General features: G+C 38.4%; 1 protein-coding gene across 1 annotated transcript in view; it reads left to right on the plus strand.

Moving 5' to 3' along the window:
* The first annotated feature begins 2,094 nt into the window (after positions 1-2,094).
* The window catches only part of LOC129250536 (voltage-dependent calcium channel type D subunit alpha-1-like), a 342,952-nt gene continuing 320,882 nt past the window's right edge, over positions 2,095-24,164 (plus strand). The window contains exons 1-3 of the mRNA XM_054890155.1: positions 2,095-2,122; positions 15,035-15,389; positions 21,436-22,922. Of these exons, the coding sequence (XP_054746130.1) occupies positions 2,095-2,122; positions 15,035-15,389; positions 21,436-22,922 (1,870 nt within the window). The remainder of the gene's footprint in view (positions 2,123-15,034; positions 15,390-21,435; positions 22,923-24,164) is intronic.

The following is a 24,164-nucleotide window of genomic DNA, read 5'->3' on the forward strand; positions in this document are numbered from 1 at the left end:
TCCTTAGGGTTGTCCCGTTTTCTATTAATTCGAGAATTTCTTGATTCCTGATTTTTTTTATTTGACCCCTTACCTCATTGAAAACCTTTTCCTGAAAATTTCTTATCCCCTGGTAGTTTATTCTTTGCACCCTGTTAAAAAATATGTCGCTCGGTTTATGCTTCGTAATGGAATGAATTGAATTGTTGTACCGATCAGCGGCTATGTATAGTAACTCCTTGCTGAGGTTTATTCGAGAAACTCCGACGAGTTTGTGCAGAAGGATCCACTTCCATTTTTTCCACTGGTCGATATATTTCCGGTTTTCGGGTAAATGTGCGATTGTGGAAGGAACCACTCTGCGGCCTAAATCCGAACTTATAATCATTTCCTGTGGGTCGAAAGTTACCGCTAAACTTCGAAACAGATTGGTGAGGCTTAGAATTCCCACTCATGGTATTCATGGGAACAGTCACCGTATTTCTATTTACCGCTCCATGCACAGGTTGATTCCTGAAATTCAAATTTTGTATGTCCAAACAAGCCGTGTACGCCTCAGGCAGCGATCGCGGTTTTTGAACTATTATCATACGAGAAAGGTCGCCATTTAACCTTCTTATAAAGACATCCAGCGCTCGATTCCGGTACGTTTCCATTAAAGCACCCACAGTTTCCGCAGAATAATTCTCGGTTTTTAATTTGTTAATTATTAGAGAAAATTGATGGTTTACGCGGGCATAAAATTCGTCTAACCTGAGACCACCTTGCGTCAACTGGCCCAACTGGTGCTCCAAGGTGCGTATGTCCCTTTTATCTGCATAATGTAGCGACAGGCAGTTTTTTATCCCTGGCCAGTCGACCTCGGAAATATTGTGTGAGATTAGAGCAGAGTCAGCGTTTCCCCTAACTTACCCCCTAATGCTTTTAAGGATGGCCCTATATAGGGGTCTTGCCTTGATGATTTTATAATCATCAAGGATTCCCTCCACTGATGTCCCCCAGGACACGTATTGGGAAGGGTTTCCCTCGAACACCTGAAGATCCCTAACTGAATCCGGTAATCTACCAATCTCCCTTAAGTCGTCCTCATTCACCGGCCCCTGTAGAGGAATTTCAATTGATGCTGCCACGGGTCCCCCCACGGCCTCAAGCTGGCGAATGCGGTATTCGGCTTTTTTTAGCTCAGCCATGAGCGCACCCACAGAACCATTTAACTCAGTAACCGATTGGGCTAAGGAATTCATAATTAAGTAAATTGACTCACCGACTTTTATTTTCACTCCTTTTCAAACCTTTTCCTTCTCCTTCTCTGCTTCTGTCACTTGTTGTTCTCTTCCGTTTATTTCTATCGCACTTGTTGCTTTGCTTATTTCAACTCACAAGCTGATTGGTTGCATCGAGTATCCAAAATGTTGAGCTAGAAATGCGGAAAGTTTTAGTATTTTGTCAATTTTTTTTTCTTATTTTATTGGTTAAGGTCACGGAAGGGACGCGGGAACCCTTTTTAGTCGTCCTACAATCAGATTGCAGGCAACCTACTTAGGACGCTTTCTTCACACGATTCTCAGAAGCTTAAACAACTTCTAATTTAGCTGCCAGAGGCCAGAAATAGTTAGCGTGTTCCCATGTGAACGACAACGTGCACCCAGATAGGGCGTATCCAGTCCACTGGCTGCAGCTGCTTTATCATGCCGAGATCGTTGACGTTACCCAATTTACTTATGAACATGGCTGTAATTACACTAGCCAATTAACTTTTTTCCTCTTGTTTTTTTTTTTTTTTTTTGATATTTACGAATCCGGGCAAGGAGTCGAACCTTGTGCAAATGGCACCCACCAATTCGCCACAGATTTAAAATACGTAATTTTTCTCAAGCATCTTTTAGTATTCTTTTTTTTATTTTTTGACAAATATATGTTATTTCCTTCTGACAAGGAGTCGAACCTTGCACTATGAATGTTTCACTGTGCCCACCAATTTGTCAGGGATTTTATTACGATTCTCTGCGTAATTATTTTAAATTTCTTTATTGTTGCAGCCTTTTTATAAAATAAGGCATTTAATTAATTTACCAGTACTTGGCCCCATGCAATCTCCAATGTGGAAGGTGTAGCATGACTACTATTGCGGGCACACAAGACTGTAACCGACCGACATTATAGTCGCAGGAGTCCGTCCTAGTAGGCGTAGGTATACGGCCTCCTGTGGCAATTCTAATGTCACCGAGCGCAGACGAAAAATTGCTGTGGTGCAGTAACAAGTAACATTTTGTTTTATTTCCTTGACAAATTTTAGCCATCTTCTTTCATCCTCGTGAGTAAATTGCCAGGAGGGTCCCCCCGTAGGTAGTGAATCGCTGAGCAACATACTCCGAGTTTTATATTTATTTATCGCAGTAGTGCAGTTATAAGTAATGTTTTATTTAATTCACAAATTTTTAGAAATTTTATTTCATCCTCGTAGTAAATTGCCAGGAGGGTCCCCCCGTAGGTAGTGAATCGCTGAGCAACATACTCCGAGTTTTATATTTATTTATTGCAGTAATGCAGTTATAAGTAATGTTTTATTTAATTCACAAATTTTAGAAATTTCCTTTCATCCTCGTGAGTAAATTGCCAGGAGGGTCCCCCCGTAGGTGGTGAATCGCTAAGCAATTTACTTCGAGATTTATATTTATTTTATAATTATTATTATTTTTTTTTTTTGAAAGAGAAAGAAAACTACTTTCACCGAGCATTCACCCTTCACTGCACCTCACAAAATTATCGTCGCACTCCGCTCCATTTTGCCGTATATTCCCTTACTAAATAAGGGAATCCTTTGTGAAGCTCGCATTGCGGCTGTTATTTTGCACAAGTGCGGCTTCACATTGCGGAAGGGCATTTTCAAGCGTTCGTGATTTTTCGTTTTGCGCCGTGAATCGTCGAGAATTTTTTCCAAACACTTAATTTGATTTAATTTGAATTTATTTCAAATTCAGTTTTAATTTCACTTTATTCTGTTAACTCCACTTTTTAATTTATTTATTAAATTTAATTTCATTTGAACTTAATTTATTTTGTGTTAATTTACATTAAAAAATTTAGCTATGATCCCAATTTTGGTTTCTTGTCTAATTTTAATTTAATTTTAGTTATAATTTGATTTATTTTATTTTATCAGGTTTAATTTTATTTTCCATTTATTTTATTCCATTTCATTACATTTTTTTTTTTATAACACGGCGCACTCACTTTTTCACTTACACTTTTTTTCCCCTTCCACTACACCACAAGGACTCCCTTGCGGAGATCCTTGTTAGGTACCCCATCTTTGAAAAAAAGAGGGGTCCCTGCTCGGGCGCCAGTTAACGTGTCCCGCAGGACATCGTTGAAAAAATTAAAGTTGCGGGCCAACCACTTGGCCCGTTACGTTATACTTACTTTCTGCGTCCTACAATTAATTCTCCTTTTTTAAGTATTGAACAATATATTTTATTATATTTGCTGAATAGAATACCGATTGAATACTACTGGTTCAAGACTGCTCGCGCAGCGCCACACACAGAACCTTTTATACTTAAGCTAGCCTTATTCCTACGCTAACTCTGCTGACATAGCGGTTCCCACGATGTTGTGCATTTCAGGTGAAGTTGCTGTCTGCTGGATGCGCGTGTGGATCACGTTGCATTAAGCAGACGCACTGTCAGCATATTTCAATAGACAGGTGTGCTTCTGCTGCATGTGAGCGAGTTAACTGTGGTGTTAACTTGCATTATTCGACCATATAAACAACCTACAGTGTGTAATTTGTCAGGTGTATTTCGTTTTTTTGTTTTGTAGCACAGTGGTATGTAATAAATGAAATAACTCTGAATCTGCAAAGTAAAATAAGAATTATTAAAGAAGAATTAGTAAACATTAAGTACGCCATTCAATGGGCTAAACTTGGAATTATGAATACAATATTGTTGAATAAAAAAGAAATTGAGATAGCAATCATGAAATTAAAAGAAGAAAGAATGCGTAAAGAGTCAAGAATTTTATATTTGGTAAAAATACCACTAACAAACAATATAACTTATAAGAATATTATAATAAGACCAGTTAAGAGAAATAAAGAAATTACTAAACTTGATTTCGAAGAAATACTAAAAAACAAAAATGGAATATATGGAATTAAGAATAAATGTATGAAATACAATGAAATAAAAATTTGTGAGAGAAATAACATAATTAATATTAGTAACAGCACCTGCATCCCTCAAATACTAAGTAGTAGAAAATCATTTTGCACAATAAGTAATAATCAACACGTACCAACAATCGAGGAAATACAGCCCGGGATAATCTTACTAAACGACTTCAATGGAACACTAAAAACGGAAAAAGAGCAGCGAAACATTACTGGTACTTATCTAATCAAGTTTCACAACACATCATTGAGCATCAATAACGAAACTTTCACCAATATCGAAATGTCTACGTTGACAGCAGAATCAGCGATCATACAGCCAACACCGCTAGAAAGGGAACGCATCAACATTTTATCATTAGAAGCCCTCAACGAACTACATATTAACAACACGAAAAAGATAAATCTGTTAAGAACAGATTCGACAATAAATAAGAGCGCAATGCTAGGACTAGCAATAATCTGCACAGCAATAATAAAAACCTTCAAATTTTGGATAAAACCCACATCAAAAATAATCATCCCAGAAGTACCAACGGAACCATTCAAATTAGTCGACCTAAGGACCAGCACCTTACCGAATCTCCCAGATGCATCAATTAACACAAATAATAACCAACTAGGAAACGTCGTTAGTTATTCAAATCTTCGACTACATGATCTACCCTATTTCTAATAAGACGCTCGAGGACAATCGTTTTTAAAAATAGAGGAGTTAACGCTACTTATGTTTAAAGTTCATTCACTACACGCGTTTCCGCTGAAAGTTGATCCACCTCAGTTGCTCGATCTTTTCGCTGACGCTATGGCCCCTATTATGAGTTACATTCCATCTTCGATATTCGCTGGTTGCCGAAGATCGAAAATCGAATGTGAATTTGGTATTATGAGCGGTGCAACCCTATCGAAATTTTCGTTGTTTACCGAATTTAGAGTCGAATGCAATTTTGCTTTCGATTGTGTAGCGTATTGAGGGAAAACTTGTTAAAGTGTAAGTTGTTTGCGATTATTTATGGTTTTATAGTAACCAAATAATACATATATACTAATATACTAATTTTGTTAATTTTATGCAGGTCGAAAGTCGTGAGTACCAAACAACAATTAGAAAGGCGAATCCACAATTCGCAAAAGGGATTTGCACCAAAGTTCAAGCAGCAAAAAATGGGAGGAATTTACGACGGAGCTGAATTGCTTGGGACCACCAGTGAGAACGGCAGCAAAATGGATTAAGCTTAATAATGCTTTTTTTTTGTGATGTTTATAGAAATACATTTTTATTTTCCCTTGGCAGGTATGGGCTGAAATACGTAGAGGAACTGAAATACATATTTTTTTCGAATGACGAATAATTGAATAAAGAAAATTTATAACAAAAATAAAACAGAAACTGTGGCGTAAAGGTTTCTATTTAATACTTTTTAGATTTTTCTATAATATTCTCAAAATTTCATTTCTTATGTTTTCTACTTCTCCGTTATTTGACTCCACTTCAATATCTTCAGCATCATCGTACACAGTGCGTTGAGCAAGTCCTAACATACCTTCATTACCAATACTCAATTGGTACGATCCCTGAGCACAAAATCGCAGAATTGTGTCTAGCTTTAAAATATTTGGAATCAATTTGGCTCGGGTGCACTGCTGCAACTGGTTGTCTGTACTGGACAGTAGGTTCACAAACGCCTCTTTAGATAATCTAAAGTTCTTTAAAAATCTGTAAGGAAATTTATGTAATATTAAGTACGTCAACACATTTTGAAAATTCTAAATTTACTCAGTGAAAGCCATTTCTAGGGGGTTGGATGCGTCCCTCAACTGTTTTCTACTTCTAGCTAGTTCCACTAATCTTTCATCGTCCGATGAATCGTCGAACCACAACTCCGTTGTAGTCATTTTCACAAAAAATACTTTTTTTAATTTTTAAAAATAATGTTAGCAAAGAATTTCAACACAATCGGTTTTTCTTTTATTTTGATTTGCTGTATCAGCTGAGAAAAAATTATCTATTGTAAATGCGTCGAGCGATCGAAATTCACAATAGTCCTATTCTTCAACGAATGAGCACCGCAACAAGTGAAATTCCGCGAATATGGTCACGCGGCATAACAGGTGATGAATGTAGTGATAATTAATTTATATGGGTCAGTGAAGTGCAATGAGTGACGTCTTACAAAAGCGAGCACAGCAAGTGAATTGGAAACGGCATAATTTAAGAGCGTGATAAAATTGAGCTTAGAATCAAAGAAAACCCCTAAACCTTTATTCACATCAGACAAAGCAATATATGCATAATTAATATGATAATAGGTATTAAAGGGGTTTTGAAGCTTAGAAAATGTGATTTTATGACAGTTTTCAATGTTAAGAAACGATACATAATGTACCAGGAAAATAAATTATTCAGCTCAGCCTGTAGGACGAATGAATCACTAGAATTTCTTATTTAAGCATAAACTTTAGATCATCAGCATAGTGAAGGAAATGAGCAAAGGCAAAACACAAACAGATATCACTTATAAACAAAACAAATAACAAATATCCTAAAATACTACTCTGAGGTACACCAGAGGGAAAATAAACTGTTTCGAAGAAACCCCATCGATAACTACAGTAGTGCACGTCTTTAATAAATAGGATGGAATCCAATCAAGGAAAGTCGAAGGAAAACCGATATATGCCAATTTAGTTCGTAAAATCGTATGGGAGACTTTTTCGAAGTCTTCGAGAAGCTCATGTATATCGCATCAAATCTTCAGAAAACACTGATAAGTCAGATAAGGTAGATTTTGTAACTACAAAACCATGCTGTCTAGGACTAGTCAGACGTTTTACGCTAAAATATAACTTGTCTTTGACAACACATTCAAAGCTTATGTAGATACAGCCGATAATTTGGAAATCGGTCTGTAATTCGCAATATCGCTCTTATTGCCGCTTTTGTAAATTGGAGTGACTGAAGTCAGCTTCCAATCATCAGTAAGTATTTCTTCAGCTAAGAATTTATTAAAAATTAGTTTTAGAAGTTGCACCATAGAGCGATGCTATAGAGAGAATGCCTGTCAAATGTTTTTCCCTAATATTGCCATCAGACACGAAGTTAGATAAAAAAAAAAACGGCAAATACGAGGGGGGTTCAGTACCCGTGTTAGAAATGAAAACACCATTAAAAAAATATATATATTTTTCTACCCCTTTTACAAAGATACACTTCTCCAAATGCTCTGGCCATTTTTAACCCCTTCAAAAAATAGGATCTGCCGAACTCTACAAAATACGCCTTTGTCTCGGCGATGGCTTCCTCGTTTGAACAAATTTATTTTACCCGCGAGTCCTGTCTTCATGTTAGGAAACAAGAAAAATGCGCAGGGAGCCAGATCGGGTGAATACGGGGGTGCGGCAACGATTCATAACGCAATTCATGCAGTACAACTCCGGAGGAAAGTGCTGGTGCGTTATCGTGGTAAAACAGCAGCTTCTTTTTCGCCAAATGCGGCCGTGTCTCCTTGAACTTTTTGTGAAAGCGGTCCAATAACTCACTGTAGTATTGTCAAGCGATCGTTTTTCCTTTTTCAAAAAAATCCATGAGAATGACGCCGTTCGCATAACAAAAAATTGTCGTCATAACCTTTCCGGCCGATGTGACTGTCTTCGCCTTCTTTGGAGTAGATTCATCGGGGGAAATCCATTGTTTTGATTGTTGCTTAGTTTCTGGTGTGTAATGAGGAATCCAGGTTTCGTCAACAGTGACAACTCGATGCAAAAATTCCTTCGGATCTGTGCTTCTAGGTTAACGCCGCATCTGCTTGTTGTTGCTTGTGAGCACCCGCGGCACCCATCGGGCCGACAATTTTTTCATCGCCAACTTATCATGTAAAATATTAATTGCCATTCCAGTCGACAGAGCTATGGCATTTGTTACTTCACGCACTTCGTTCGTCGATCAGCGAGAATCATGTCGGGGACTTTTTGAATGATTTCCTCGGTAACCACGTCTGCCGGGCGTTCTAGTCGCTCCTCATCTAAAATGGATGTTCGCCCACGTTTAAATTCGTTGAACCAATATCTAACTGTGGTCATAGATGGCGAAGCGTTCCCATATACAGCATCTTACTTTTATCGCCTCGCATTTTTCCCATCCCAAAATAAGAGGCGAATTACCGAACGATACTACTCCTTTTCCATCTTAGCGAAAATCACAAACTGTTTTCGTCTTACTCGAAAGCTGTCAAATCCAAACTTAACTATCAATCAGTCTGTGATTTATTTTGCCGTCGTTTGATAGATGGTAGCACACTATGCTAACACTAAGTCCGCATAGGCATATCCGAACAACTTGACAGCTTAACGCAATTTTTGACGGGGTCTTTATTTATGAAGTTTTTCGTAAGAGATGCATATAATTATTTTTGTTATGTAAAATGCTTCGTTTGTCTTTATGGCGAAATAACGGGCGTTTTCCAAAACGTATTGATGCGAACGAGGAAATTTCCGAACCGACTGGCAACAATAGGGAATGAGTTGCCAAACCAAAACATTAATTAGCCTTGATGGCGACAAGAGATAGCGAGACAGAGTACGCTTTCTGGATCTACCGTTAGATTAGTTAGACGAAGACGACGGGTGACTACATTGCACAGACACGATTTAATAAGCTGAACACCCAGAAGTTAAGAGTTGCCAGATCTAGAAATTACGATAGTTATTGAGCAGATGTTTATAAGCAGAGGTGCATGCGCATGGGGTATTCAGTTGGAAGTTGAACTTATATGCGAATAAACGAAAAGTAATAAAGTGATTCAGTCTTAAGGCTAACGTGTACATTTAGAGTAAAGTGTTGGAAATAAAGTAAAACAAGTATGTTGCCATTGATTTGTGACTTTTACCTGACAGTCTAATGATTGAACTGAGTTATTGAAGAAGGGTTATTGTAAGAGATTTGAATTTTAACGTAAGAAAATTCGTAACAGCATGTATATACTGCATAAGTAAATGTTAAATCTTTGTAAAGTTATGCCTTGCAACCCTGTTGATGTTTTGGAACATTTTATTTGAGTATTATTGGAATATTAAAAATTAAATATTAAATAGAAATATCTTATAACGATGAAAACAATTTCTTTAAAACTTACTTTTCTTCGTTCTCCGCCATTTTTTTCTTTGTACGTGCACACATGTTGCTGTTGTTGCGTATTGAGTACATCAACGATACTTTTGGGAACACGATACATCATCAAGGGTTTCAGAGTTGCGTTTAGGAACATGTTACCTTGTTCGAACACAAAGAAGAACCCAACCTATAGCTCGCCGCTGACAGTCAAGCTAAATTTGTAAGCATTCAAATTTCAAATCCATAGCCCAATTTAAAAGTCTTCGCACATTAAATCTTGAAAATATACACATATGGGCCAAATCTGACAAAGTTGCCGCTGAGCCTCTTACAATTATATTTAATAAATCGTTGTCCTCTGGTATCTTTGTTGACGACTGGAAATTTACTTCCGTTACGCCTATATTTAAGAGTGGAAATAAAAACGATGTTCGCAATTACAGACCGATTTCGAAGCTTTCGTCTGTCTCAAAACTTTTTGAGATAACAGTGAATGATAAGTTATATTTTGCTGTCAAAGACCTAATATATACCTACCAGCATGGTTTCGTTGCAAGTCGCTCCACTGTCACTAATTTGTCTATTTTCAATGATTACTGCATTTCAGCCTTCTAGAACAGATCTCAAGTTGATGCAGTTTATACAGACTTCTCTAAAGCGTTTGACAAAGTATCGCACCGAATACTCTTGTCGAAGCTTGCAGTTTATACAGTCTTCTCTAAAGCGTTTGACAAAGTATCGCACCGAATACTCTTGTCGAAGCTTGCATCATTGGGTATACACTCCACGTTTTTGTCGTGGATCAAATCATATTTGTCCAACAGGCACTGCGTTGTAGCCGTTGATAATACGACATCCCGTGCATTTACTGCATCCCCTGGTGTCCCACAGGGAAGTATTCTAGGACCCCTCCTCTTTATACTCTTTATTAACGATATTGGTTCTTGCTTTTCGTTTGCTGAACACTTGTTGTATGCTGATGATCTTAAAATATTTGCGGTGATTAACAGTGTTAGGGACTCTGAAAAGTTGCAAACCGACTTGCACAATGTCCGGAAGTGGTGCTATTTAAACCATTTGTCACTAAATATTAACAAATGCTTTCACGTAAAATATGCTAAATCAAACAATACTTTGCCTACTTCGTATAATATTGCTGGCTTACCTTTGCAATCCGTTGAGGAAATTATAGACTTAGGCGTTATTTTCGACCCTAAGCTGAATTTCACCAGCCATGTTAACCACGTCATAAGACAATCATACATTCCCATGGCAACCGGTTCTACGTTACCGGAATGACTCGGGTTTTCTTTCCCGACCAAGGGCTGCCGCCCCAGTATACTAGCCCTGTCTAGTGTACCGTATTTTACCCTAAATCTCTCGTCACAGGAGCAAATCATAGCAGCCAGTTTGCTCCAAATACTTCTCTTCCGAGCTGGCGTCGAAACCAACCCCGGACCTGAAGTATTCTACTGCTGCATTTGCCACAAACGGCTCCACCCGAACTCCACCTCGGTTAGGTGTAACCAGTGCAACGGGTGGTGCCGTCTTAAGACCTGCTCAGGCCTTTAGACACACAGGGAGTGGTCCACAAGGTATGTGGCCACGTGTTGCTCCCGCTCACAGGCGGCCCCCGCCTCTACGGCTACACTGCCCTCAGTGCCGGCACCCCACACTGCCACCACTAATAACACCTCTACGGTAAGGAGCCCCCAAGAGCAACACAACTCCCTCTCAAACCCACAACCCTCCTGCTCCTACCCCACTGCGGGGACAAACCAGCAGCTCTTGGTCCCCCGCACAGTCTGCTCCGTGTGTCAGACCGTAGTTCCTCGGAACTTGACAACTGTTCAATGCAATTCTTGCAGTGGCTGGTGCCATTTTCGGAGGTGCTCCGGCCTGCACACCACCCGAGAGTGGGCACGCAACTACGTTGCCCCCTGCTGCAGAGCTCTGCACCCGCAATTGCCTCCAGTGGCGCGGCCATCAGACAACATCAGGCTACTACATTTTGCGGAACGCACAGCAGGACCAACGCAGATAACATCACGCATCCCTCATCCCCCGAATTACGACGACACTCCCGCGAAGCTTCAAGCTTTTGCAACTAAACTGCAACGGACTCACGAGTAAGATTGACGAGATAGTCGACTTTATGAGTCGGTTCGGAATTAAGATAGCTGCGGTCCAAGAGACAAAACTGCACGCTAGCTCCCCCCTGATTACCAGGGACGGCTACAATGTGCACCGAAAGGACCGCGAGCGAGACAACGGTGGTGGCCTAGCGTTCATAGTACACCATTCAGTGCAGTATCGTCTTATTGATGAAGGCATCGACCGCAGGGACAGCACCTTAGAACGTCAAGGTATAGCTGTCCGGTCAGGCGATGCCGAGCTCGAAATATATAATATTTACATACCCCCTGTCACCTGCTGCCCGGCAGGATATCTCCCGATATTGGTGCGCTCATCAGGGGAGAAAACCGATTGGTAGTAGGTGACTTTAACGCGCATCACGATCTTTGGCATTCAAGCCTGCCAAATGATCGTAGGGGACAGCTATTGGCAGAGCAGATAGACGATTCGACGTTCAGCACTGTAAACGACGACGCCCCCACCAGGGTAGTGGGCAATTGCAGCAGCTCGCCTGACATAACAATTGCTAGCGCAGGTCTGATAAATAGCATAACCTGGCGACCTATGCTATCGCTTGCATCAGACCACTTGCCCATTATCATCTCGATCGAGAGACCTGCCGACTTTGTTTCCGTGAATCACCGGTCATACGTTAACTTTAACAAAGCTGATTGGACCAGATTCGCGGAATTTACTGAGGAGCAGCCGTTATGGCAAACGAGCGTGACCGTCTACGCCAGGCCGATCCCGGGGATCCTCGAATAAAGGATCTCAATTCGGAGATCCGGCAACTGGTCACCCAACATAAGCGGACCAAATGGGTAGAGCATCTGAAGTCCTGTAACTTCACCCCTGGTGTGAGCAAGCTCTGGTCCACCATAAGGTCCCTGTCGAACCCGACGAAGCACAACGACAAGGTGGATATCACCTTCAACGGTCGTACTTCGTCGGACCCGAAGAGATGCGCGAGCTATTTTAGCCGGCAATTTATGGTCGACAGATCCAAACGTTGTGCCACCAGATGGTTGCACAAACTGCCCTACAACAGTGCACCGCTTACTTTCACCAGCGACGAGGTTCAGGGGGCCATCAAACGAATGAAACCATCAAAAGCCATCGGCCCCGACGGACTAAACATGCTGATGCTGAAAAAACTGGGTCCATTGGCAGTAGAATACCTCACTAAGGTCTTCAATCTGTCCATGGCCACTCTCATTATTCCTGATAAGTGGAAATTAGGGACAGTGGTCCCACTACTGAAGCCTGGGAAACCCGCCAACCAAGGGGAGTCTTATCGTCCGATAACTCTCCTTTCCCCAGTAGTGAAGACACTTGAAGCCCTTCTACTCCCACTAATCACACAAAAACCTGACTCCAGCCCCACACCAGCATGGTTTCCGTAGAGTGCACAGCACCACCACGGCACTCACCGTCATACACACCCAGGTAAACCGCGGACTAAACCAAAACCGCCCCTGCGAGAGGACTGTCCTAGTAGCGTTAGACTTACAATAGGCTTTCGATACAGTCAGCCACGCCACGCTACTAGATGACATTTTACAGTCGACACTCCCGCCAGGGCTGAAGAGGTGGACCGCGAACTACCTGAGTGGTCGTCACTCGTCGGTGATATTTCGAGACCAAACCTCCAAACAGAGAAAAATAAAGCAAGTAGCACCGCAGGGTGGTGTCCTTTCACCCTTGCTTTTTAATTTCTATATTTCGAAACTCCCCCAGCCACCAGAGGGAGTCTCACTGGTCTCATACGCCGACGACTGCACGATAATGGCGTCGGGCAATGACATTGATGGCCTATGCTCTAAGGTAAAGGACTACCTCGCCCGCCTTTCTCGCTTCTTCACTGCGAGAAACTTAAAGCTTTCTCCCACTAAATCCACGGCGACCCTTTTTACAACCTGGACAAAGGAGGTCAATACCGACGGTCAATAACCCCAGAATTTTGGGAGTCACCTTTGACAGCTTGCTCTCCTTCTCAGCGCACACAACCGCTATTGCAACGAGAGTACAAAATCGCAACAAGGTCCCCAAGTCGCTCGCCGGCAGCACTTGGGGCAAAGACAAAGAAATGTTACTGTCGACTTTCAAAGCAATAGGCCGACCGGTTCTCAACTATGCCGCGCCTCTCTGGTCGCCTGGAACCAGTGATACGCAGTGGACGAAGCTACCTGCCAGAATACTGCCATTAGGACCGCAACAGGATGTCTCCTGATGTCCCCAATTCAACACCTACACGATGAGGCCAAAATGCTCCCTGTTAAGGAGCACAACAAAATGCTCGGCAAGCAGTTTCTGCTAGGGTGTCACCGCAGGCCTCACCCATGCAAACACCTGCTCGAGCCCGAGCCACCTCCCAGGCACATCAGGAGACACTTCCTCAACTACGTGGACGAGATCCTGGACAAAACAGACAGACCACTCCAGGATCAGACAGTATACAGACAGACCATTAACGACATCCATCGGGAGACGCTTACCACTTTCCTAAGCTCCCGACCCCCGAATGCCGTTATCGGAGTCCAACCACCACCCATCGCAGATGAAGAGCTCCAGCTTCCCCGAGAGTCCCGCGTAATCTTGGCACAATTACGTTCTGGATATTGTAGCAGGTTAAACTCCTACCTATCCAGAATCGACCCCGACATACTAAGCATATGTCCAGCATGTGAAGGCACCCCGCACGACACTAACCACCTTTTCACATGCCCCAACAAACCCACTCATCTAACATCCCTCTCCCTCTGGACCCAACCCGTCGAAACAGCCAGTTTCCTGGGCCTACCGTTAGATGAGCTAGACGAAGACGACCGGTAATTACACTACACTGACAGGGCGAAGATACTGCTACAACAACAACAACAACAACAACAACAACGATCATATGCGATGCTAGCATTCGTTCGCCGAAATTTTTCTGCATTTACCAACCCACACACTCTCAAAACATTGTATTGTGCTTTTGTTAGATCAAGATTAGAGTATGCCGCTATTATTTGGAGACCGTACCAAATAGGTCTATCTAATCGGATTGAGAGAGTTCAGAAAGTCTTTCTTCATTTTGCGCTCCGATCTTTAAACTTTTCTGAACTTGTACCATCGGTCCGCTCTCGATGTTTATTAATTGACTTAAAACCACTTGATAGCAGACGATCTATTCTATCGTGCTCATTTATAATATTATTCGTATCATTTCTGGATCTATTGATTGTCCTTCCCTTTTAAGTAAAATTCAATGTAATATACCAATATGAGGCTCCGACAGTACGAAACCTTTAAAATTGGCTTCTCGAGAACCAACTATGGGGTGAATGCTCCGATTCCTAGGGCATGTGCAGATTTAAATATGTTGTTCAATTCTTCTGGTGCTGATTTTACATGGCCGTATGGCATCTTAGTCAATCATCTTAAATCGTTCTTTTCTTAGTAACTACTAAACTATTGTACATTAGCTTAATAGAGTCTGTAAGAATGTATCCATTCAAAGACAATAAATAAATAAATAAATATGTAGTGCTATTAACATTATTTCCTATTAAAATGAATCAGAACAGGTCATATTTTGCGTGAACAAAACTTGCTTGTTTTGTATTAAGTTAAAAGCCTATATGTTTTTTCAGACGAAATATTTGAACAACGAGCGCCGGGCCTAAATCGAAGTTTAGATGCCATCAATCGAAAATTTAAGCACAATATTTGTAGCGGAAATACTGTTAGCCATGATCAGGTAAACAGAACAAAAGCGGCAACTCCTGGAACAGAAACCAAACAGCGCCAACCACAACTTAGCGTACAAAGGCAGAAGGATATACAACAAAGTAGTGATGAAAGTGAAATTGAGTGTGGTTCACTTTTTACTTGCGGAGACCTACTCACCGATCAGCCACTTGCAGATAATATCGTCATAGAAAACCATTTTATTGAAAGAAATGCTGGCTTATGTCCTGGACAATATCAAACGGAACGTATACAGCAGTAAGTGAAAATTACAATGGATATTTACGAGTAGTATTCATTCATACATTCACAGTTCAACTATATAAATATTATAATTTCCTACGTTATGAATTATAAGATAAACTATGAACAAATACTTTTTTTTATTATCTCCCACATTAATCATACATCTGTCATACTGACAACAAGTACATTTTTTAACAATTAGTTAGATTTTTAAATATGTTTTATCATGGCCAGTGCCAAGACGAATACAGCGATTACAATTTAGGATAGCAAATACATTTTACATAGAACAGTTATTTTAGCATACGAGAATTCATACTTTATTTAATAGGTCAATTGGTCGGTTTCTCTTCAGACACCGTAAAATTCTTTTTTCAAGTTTTGAGAGTGTGTTGACTTATTTATTTTTGTGCTGGTTTATTTTGTTAAAACAACTTGTTGATATCGTTCTTATTTCTTCGTGGATTGATGGTATATTGAACGTTGTATGGATGACATCATTTTTTGTGTACTTCTCGGTAATTGCTATTATACATAAGATTTTTGATTGTTGTCCTTGTATTTTGTTTATGTGAGTTCTTTTTGCAGTCCCCAACACTTGAAGTACGTCCAGATTGGTTTAATGACCGCGTTGTATAGTAAAAGTTTGTTGGAAATACTTAGCTTAGAATTGTTACCTACTAGCCAATGCAAATGTCGAAATTTTTCCTTCATTTGCTTTATTTTCTTTTTGATGTGATCTTTCCAAGTTCATTTTGAGTCCAGATGGATTCCAAGATATTTTGCAGATGTTTCAATTAGTATATTTTTATTCTTGAGCTTAATCGGCATAGCAGCAACCTCTGTTCTTGTCGTTAATATTACTCGTACAGATTTGTCTTCATTTAATTTCAAACTCCATTTGTCAAACCACGTCTTTACATTGTTGGTGTATATCTGTAATTTTATTGTTGCGGTTGAGAGGTTTTTGTCAGATGACAATAAAATTGTGTCGTCTGCAAATGTTGCTATAGTTGAATTAGTTTCGTCTGGGAGTGGTATGTCAGAGATAAATAAGACTTATAGCAGTGGTCCTAGAACGTTGTCTGGAGGAACTCCTGCTGTTATTGGATGTATATGTTAATATTTGTTATTGTATTTAATGTAGAAGCATCGATCAGTAAGGTAACTCTTGATAATTAAATCATAGTCCTGTGGTAATATTGTCCTAATTTTATGCAAAGGCCTTCTGCCAAACTTTGTCAAAAACTTTTGCGACGTCCAAAAATACAGCAACGCAGTATCGTTTATTTTCCATGTCTGAAACTATTTTTTGTGTAACTTGATGTATTTTTAACACACTTTTATTAGCTTGGGTTGTATGTATGTATGTATGTATGTATGTATGTAACGGAATCTTTGAGCTTAATTTTCACACTCTTCTAAAAATCGGATCGGCTTTAAAATTTTGCACACCTATCAAGGTGACAGTGCAATAATTTGATAAAAGTTTTGCATTATCCTTATTAGGATTGCCAGGATTAATATTTTCTTTTTTTACCTGTGGGCAAGAAGTAAGGTGAATTTCATTGTAAAATGAAAAATCTTTATTTATTCTTGTAAATCAGTTTCTCAGGCTCCCTCCACGAAATAAGTTCTTCATCCTGATTACTTCTTTATCACGGCCGATAACTGCATAGCTTTAGACTCACAGTCCATAAGAAAGAAATTAAATATAACACGAATATATCGAATCATTTATTCACTGACTGCAATGATAATAATAATTTTCATTCATAATAAAAAATAGTTAAAAAAAACTAAAAAACACGCTTTTTTGTTAATCGATCTAAAAAGTAGAAAATAAAAAATAGTTTAAAAAAACTAAAAAACACGCTTTTATTGCTAATCGAACTAAAAAGTAGAAAATAAATTTTAATGACAAAGAGACCTATAATGAAGTAATAGCAAAACGAACGATCAGTCATAGTCAACTACCTCAGAACAGAATTATAACAAAAATTAAGATACAAATAGAATAATTAACACACTTTTATTAGCTCGGGTTATATGTATGTATGTATGTAACGGAATCTTTGAGATTAACTGGCTTCTAAAAATCTGATCGACTTGGAACACACAATATAGATGACTAGATGGGAAACTCTTTTTCTCGTGAGAGCGCTGAAAAATGTGCATTTTTTATAACATTTGCCAATATTGCCACAACGGTAGAAACATGAATTGGGTATTTTTTTAAACAAAAAATAGGAATTTTTAGTTTCCACACCACCATTGAGGTTAGTATTTAGTGTGCGGTTGTGTAATAGTATATTGGTACCCCCGTAAGTGTTTTGCCTGTCAGCATATCATATCCGGATGCTTTTTTATGTTTAATTCTAGTTTTGATGCACAATATCACTTCTTATGTTGTTGTCTTTCTTATTTTTGTGATTGTATCAGTATTAACATTATTAACATTATTAATCGTGTCAATCTGTTTATATTCGTCGTATTCGTCGTTCGATAGGACTTTTTCAAAATAATTTCTCAATGTCTCTGCTTTTTCATCATTTGTAAAAGCTCATGTGTTGTCATCTTTTCTTAGTGGGGGTTGATGCTTTATCTGGTTTTTAAGATTTTTTGTGCATTTCCACAAGGAATAATTTGTGTAATGTGTAAGAGTTAAATTTTTTAAATATTTTTCAATTTCCCTTTTTTTTGTCACATAAACAAGTCTTCTAATTTTTTGTGGCTAAGTTTAACCTTTGCTTGTCTGCAGGAGATCTGGTTGTTTCCCATCTTTTTCTCAATTTCCTTTTTTCTTGCTTCTTAATGGAAATGTAATTTGAACAGTTTTGTGCGCTATATTTTTGCTGCGGCGTGAATCTGAATCCTGCGTCAAGAGCTATGTCATTTAAATATATAATGCTACGTTCAATGTCAAGTTGTGTTTTAAAGGTGTACTTAGAATTAGTTGTTGGGAGATGTGTTTTCGATACTCATCCCAGTCGGTACTGTTTGTAAATATTTGGGGTGTTGTCTCAATAAAGTAAATCTTTGATGTGTAGTTAAGTATTATCGGCGAGTGGTCAGAAGATAGTTCAAAACTTGGTTTACGTTTTCGCTGTTATGTTTAATATTTTTAGTTATACAGAAGTCGATTTAATCTGGAATTTTTTTACCATCCGTAGGCCAGTAAGTTGGTTCACCCGTGCTTTTAAATTTGTTTGTGGATTGCGTTAATTAAATATATACCTTTTTTATTAGTCAACCTTGAACCCCAGTCAGTATGCTTTGCGTTTAAGTCTCCTCCAGCAATGAATCTATTGTCTAATGTGTTAAAATAATCATCATATTGATCCGTCTTGATCAAGTGTGGTGGTGGATAGCAGATAGGAGATATTGATATGGGTCCATTGTTGTCAACAATTTGTATAGTCGTTGCTTGGATGTGAGGTGATACATAGGACAGTCGTTCAGGATGCTTTATGTTTGTTTTGATGATAATAGCTGTTCCTCCATGAGCTTTTCCGTCGGGATGATTAGTGGCATATAATTTATATCCAGGAAATGTTAAATAACTTTTCTCTGTGAAATGTGTTTCTGCATTTAAAGCAATGTCAATTCTTCCGTCAATTAAAAACCGCTTGAGCTCTACATATTGCCGAGTTAGTCCATTTGCATTCCAGATAAGAATTTTTTTGTTATTACCTTCGCCCATTCGAGCTATTCATAATATTAGTCATTTGGGTGATTAAAGTTTTTATCATGTCTTTAAGTTCATCAATAGCTTTGTTGTTTTGCGATTTGTTTTTTGTTTGTGTTTTGGTTTGTTATAACTTCCTTTTTGCGTAAAGGTGAGAATCTTTGGATTTTTATGGCTTTATATATTTCGCAGCCTTTGTAATTGGCGGTATGATTACCTCCACATAGCGCACATTTCACTTGAATGGTCGGATTGTTCTTTACACATACTAAATCTCTTCTCTTTTTGTATGTCCATACTTCTGACATTTCGTGCATTGTGTAATTATCCTTTTATGATGTGGCGCCTCAAACGATACGATGCAATGCATTAGGTTGTCTATGTTGTGAATGTCTTTGTTATTAGTATTTGTTTCCAATTCAATAAAAAATAGTGGTAATGGGTTTTTTTTTCTTTCTGATATATTTAATATATTTATGATTAAATGACCTTTTTCTCTTAATTCACTTTTTATATCTCCTTGGTCCACAGAAGGATACATATTGCGTAATACTACTTTGAACCCCCTGTCATTTTTCGGTTTAAAAGTATGCAGTTTTGTTCATTTTTGTTTTAGCATTTGATATATTTGAGTGTACGATCCTAATTCATTTGCTTGAACTCGTACTTCATTATTTCATAGCACTTTTAGGAGAAAACTTTTTTCACTATTTAAATTTTGAGCATTAGTAACAGTGTTCTGCCCACTGTTCGTTTGTGTATTTGTTTTGTCGTTTTTACAGGTGCAAATTTATTGTTTGACCTTGTATGTATCTCCGCTTAGCCAGTAGTTTGGTCATTTGCTTTGACTCAAGTTCGTTGTTGTTTTTTGTTTTTTATTGGTGATTGACAAAGTTGTAGACTTTATGGGTGAGTTTCGTGACCTCTTTATAAGAGGCTGCGGTGTGTTAATTTGCTCATAATTAATAATATACGACTGTTTAAAAATTTTTTCAAATCGATATTTAATCAATCAAAACATTTTTGCCGGAGACAACGGTCAACAGAAATTTTTTGAAACTAATAGGACTATGAATAAGTTCGTGCTGTTTTTTTTCGAAATTTGAAACTTTATTGACGTAAAATGGTTACAAATTTAATATTCAAAGTATTGTCCATCGCTTACTACTACTTTTTCCCATCTTTCTGGCAATTCACGGATTCCCTTTGTGAAAAATTCGGTCGGTTTTGCCGCAATCCACGAATCGATCCATTTTTTGACTTCATCGTAATTACGGAAGTGCTGGTCAGCCAGGCCATGTTGCATCGATCGGAAGAGATAGTAATCGGATGGCGCAAGGTCTGGACGATACGGCGGGTGGGGTAGGACATCCCATTTGAGCGTTTCTAAGTATGTTTTGACCACTTGTGCAACATGTGGCCGAGCATTGTCATGTTGCAAAATAACTTTGTCGTGTCTATCGGCGTATTGCGGCCGTTTTTCTCGCAGTGCTCGGCTCAAACGCATCAATTGTCGTCGGTAGACATCCCCCGTAATCGTTTCATTCGGTTTCAGTAGCTCATAATACACAACACCCAGCTGGTCCCACCAGATACACAGCATAACCTTCAGGCCATGAATATTCTGCGCCGACGTCGATGTTGAAGCATGGCCAGGGTATCCATACGTTGCCCGACGTTTTGGATTGTCGTAATGGACCCACTTTTCATCGCCAGTCACAATTCGATGCAAAAAACCCTTTCTTTTGTGCCGTTGAAGCAGTTGTTCGCATGCCATAAAACGGCGTTCAACGTCTCTTGGCTGCAATTCATACGGCACCCATTGGCCTACCTTTCGGATCATTCCCATGGCTTTTAAACGTTTGGAAATGGTTGATTGATCAACTCCCAAAGTTTTTGCAACCTCTTCTTGCGTTTGATCTTGATCGAGCAATTCCTCCAATTCGGTATCCATGAACTTTGGCGGCGCACCCTCGCGTTCTTCGTCTTCCAAGCCAAAATCACCACTTTTAAAGCGTGCAAACCACTTCTGGCACGTTCGCTCAGCTAGAGCATGCTCACCATAAACTTCCACCAAGATACGATGACTTTCGGCTGCTTTTTTCTTCATATTAAAATAATGAAGAAGAATTCCCCGCAAAAACACATTATTTGGCACGAAATTCGACATTTTCAAGTGTGGTAAAAATATTGTTGTTTACGCTTCAAATAAAAAACTTATACTGACGTTTGTGCCTTACGACAGTAGCTCTCCAATGAATGTTTGGAAATGTGGATCGATGGAATAATAATCAAGTTACGCCATCTGTTGTAAAACCGCACGAACTTATTCATAGTCCTATTAAAATATATTATATTAAATCTTTTCAGCCAAACATATAATTTCGGGACACAATATCAATTGTATGAAAGCAGCGGTGTCAATAGTGGTTGTACAGATCCATGGTTTAGTGAAATAGATCGAGTTTTGGAGGTTGAACGAAAATTTGGTAGAAAGAGGAATTTTATCAACAACTATAAACAAGCTCAGTTAAATGGAAGTTTAATAAGAAGATCACCGAAAGATAATACCGAAGTCCCGTCAACATCAATAACTTCCAACACTTCCAGCCAAATTTACAAAACAGCAATCCCCGATAATCACAATAGTGCTATAACATTTAAGGCAAACAGTAATCAAAGTAATAAAAGTATCCTTGCAAACAATTTTCAAAAATCTAATAAAAGCGGTAATGAAGGCTTAGTATTAAGTAGACAATTTTGCGCAAAAGAAGATAAACCCCAAGACAAAAATTTGGATTCATCATCTGTTAAGCGAATTATAAGCAATTCAAAAGTAACATCAAGTAAATCCAAAAATGAAAACAACGATATTACAAAAGCCAACAGCAACAGAAAAGGACGTCAAAATCATAAAAAGCACAGCGATAATTTAGTAAATGTGTGTAATTCAACGAATGCAATTTTGAAGAGCAGCGGAAGTAGCAGCAGTAGTAACGACTACAAAGGCATTAACAGTAAAAGTAGGAGTAGTAGTAGTAGTAATAGTTGCAATTGTGATATAACGGGTGATAACAGTACGTTGTATGGTTTTGGCATTGGTGTATTAAGCAATTTTATTGGAGACGGTGATTCTGCCAATATCAGTGGACATCATCAACAATTGTCAATTCACCATTCTCAACTAGGAGAGTTCTGTCAATATAGTCAAATTGACGAGCTTAGGTGGGGCTTACAGCAGCAGACCTATCTAAAAAAAACAAACATTTTGCACGGTCAATCGAACAACGTTTTGGAAATAGTTTCTCCAGTTACAAGAACTCAACGAAGAAATGCTTCAATAAATCAAACGACTTTAAGACACGGTTCGGACGATGTCACCGATTGCGAAAGTTGTAGCGAGCTGCAGTTATTAAGTTCAAACGACTATAAAGACTATGAAGGTGCTAGTTTTGAAAATAATACTGCCGATGAAACAAGGGAAACTCTGAATATTGATTGCGTTATAGAACATATAAAAGTTTCTGCAGAAAACACAAAATCAAAAAAACCACCGAATTCTAGTAACATAAAAAAACAATACCATTGTGGAAGCAAATTCGAACCTACTGATCATTCCTCTCATCCATTAATAAAGTTTTATGAAAGTGATAACTACCCTGATAATTGTTTTAATGTAACTAGAAATTTCATCACTGACAAGTGTCATAAAAAGATTTTTAGTAATATGGATCTGGGAAGCAGTAGAGAACAAACCGGTTGGGTTGATGGGGGTGCAATTAAGCGAATAAATAATAATGGCATAACAAGCATTGAAAATTACGATAACGAGCGGACAGGCGCTACTCTTACACTGGGTAAGTTTATAAGTATATCATAATATAATTTACCTAAAATTTGCTAGTGGTGGATAATTTTCCGTTCATTAACATTTTGCTTTTTCCTCCCTTTGTGAGAGAGTTTTCGTTTACGATCTATATTTTGATTGATGGCTGGAGATAACTAATTTTGTTATCGAACACAAATAATCTGAAATAATAGTTATTCCTAATTTTGGCACTATTTCGATCGGTTATCGAACACAACTAATCTGAAATAAACTAGCCGAACTTGTCAACATTTCATTTTGCTTTTTCCCCCCTTTGTGAGAGAGTTTTCGTTATATTTTGATTGATGGCTAGAGATAACTAATTTTGTTATCGAACACAAATAATCTGAAATAATAGTTATTCATAATTTTGGCACTATTTCGATCGCTTATCGAACACAACTAATCTGAAATAAACTAGCCGAACTTGTCAAAATTTCAGCGAACCCAACTGTACCAGCGTCACGTTATTCAATTAAACCACGTGCATTTTTTATTTAAGTTGAGAAATCATTCTATAATTCCGAAAATTAAAGGCTCTTGGTGTGTATCAGCCTTCCAGAATTAGGAAACATATTTTAATGTTAACCAACCCAATACAGAAAATTTTAATCAATAATAGATTTAATAATTTTTTTTTTTTGCATCGCATTTCGATATTGGTAAGAGGAAAACTATATAAATTGTTTAAAGAATTCAATGAGGTATTCGTATAAAGAACTCACAAACAAAGCCTTTGATGCTAGTGCTTCGTTGTTTTTATTTACTCCATAATTTATTATTGTACAAATGTACCGTGTGACAAAACTCAACTTTTTTTCTTATCCCAGAAAATTATACAATATATGAATCTCAAACTACAGATTTTATAAATATAGTAATGGTGCATGCTCAGTTTTTTATTTTCTCATCAATTTAATTTTTTAAAGGATTTTAAAGTTGAAAGGATTACTTTTTTCAAAAATACTTACACTCATTCCATACCTGGACGGTTTTTTTGTAGCTCAGTATTAAAAAATTTGCTGAAATTAATAACACAGGTCTGCAAAAAAATGGGTTCAGAATGTTCTATAAAAGTGTAGTGTCATTTCCGAAGTAATTTTTTGCGTAGAATCCGAATCCGGGGTTTAAATTGCTCTATCACGTCAGGACTTTGAGATATCCTAACCTAAAAGTGCAAAAAACGCTGTTTTTGCCCATTTTTGAGGTTATGTAGCAACAAAGATTTTGC

The sequence above is a fragment of the Anastrepha obliqua genome, chromosome 6 (assembly GCF_027943255.1).
Source record: "Anastrepha obliqua isolate idAnaObli1 chromosome 6, idAnaObli1_1.0, whole genome shotgun sequence".
Lineage (NCBI taxonomy): Eukaryota > Metazoa > Arthropoda > Insecta > Diptera > Tephritidae > Anastrepha > Anastrepha obliqua.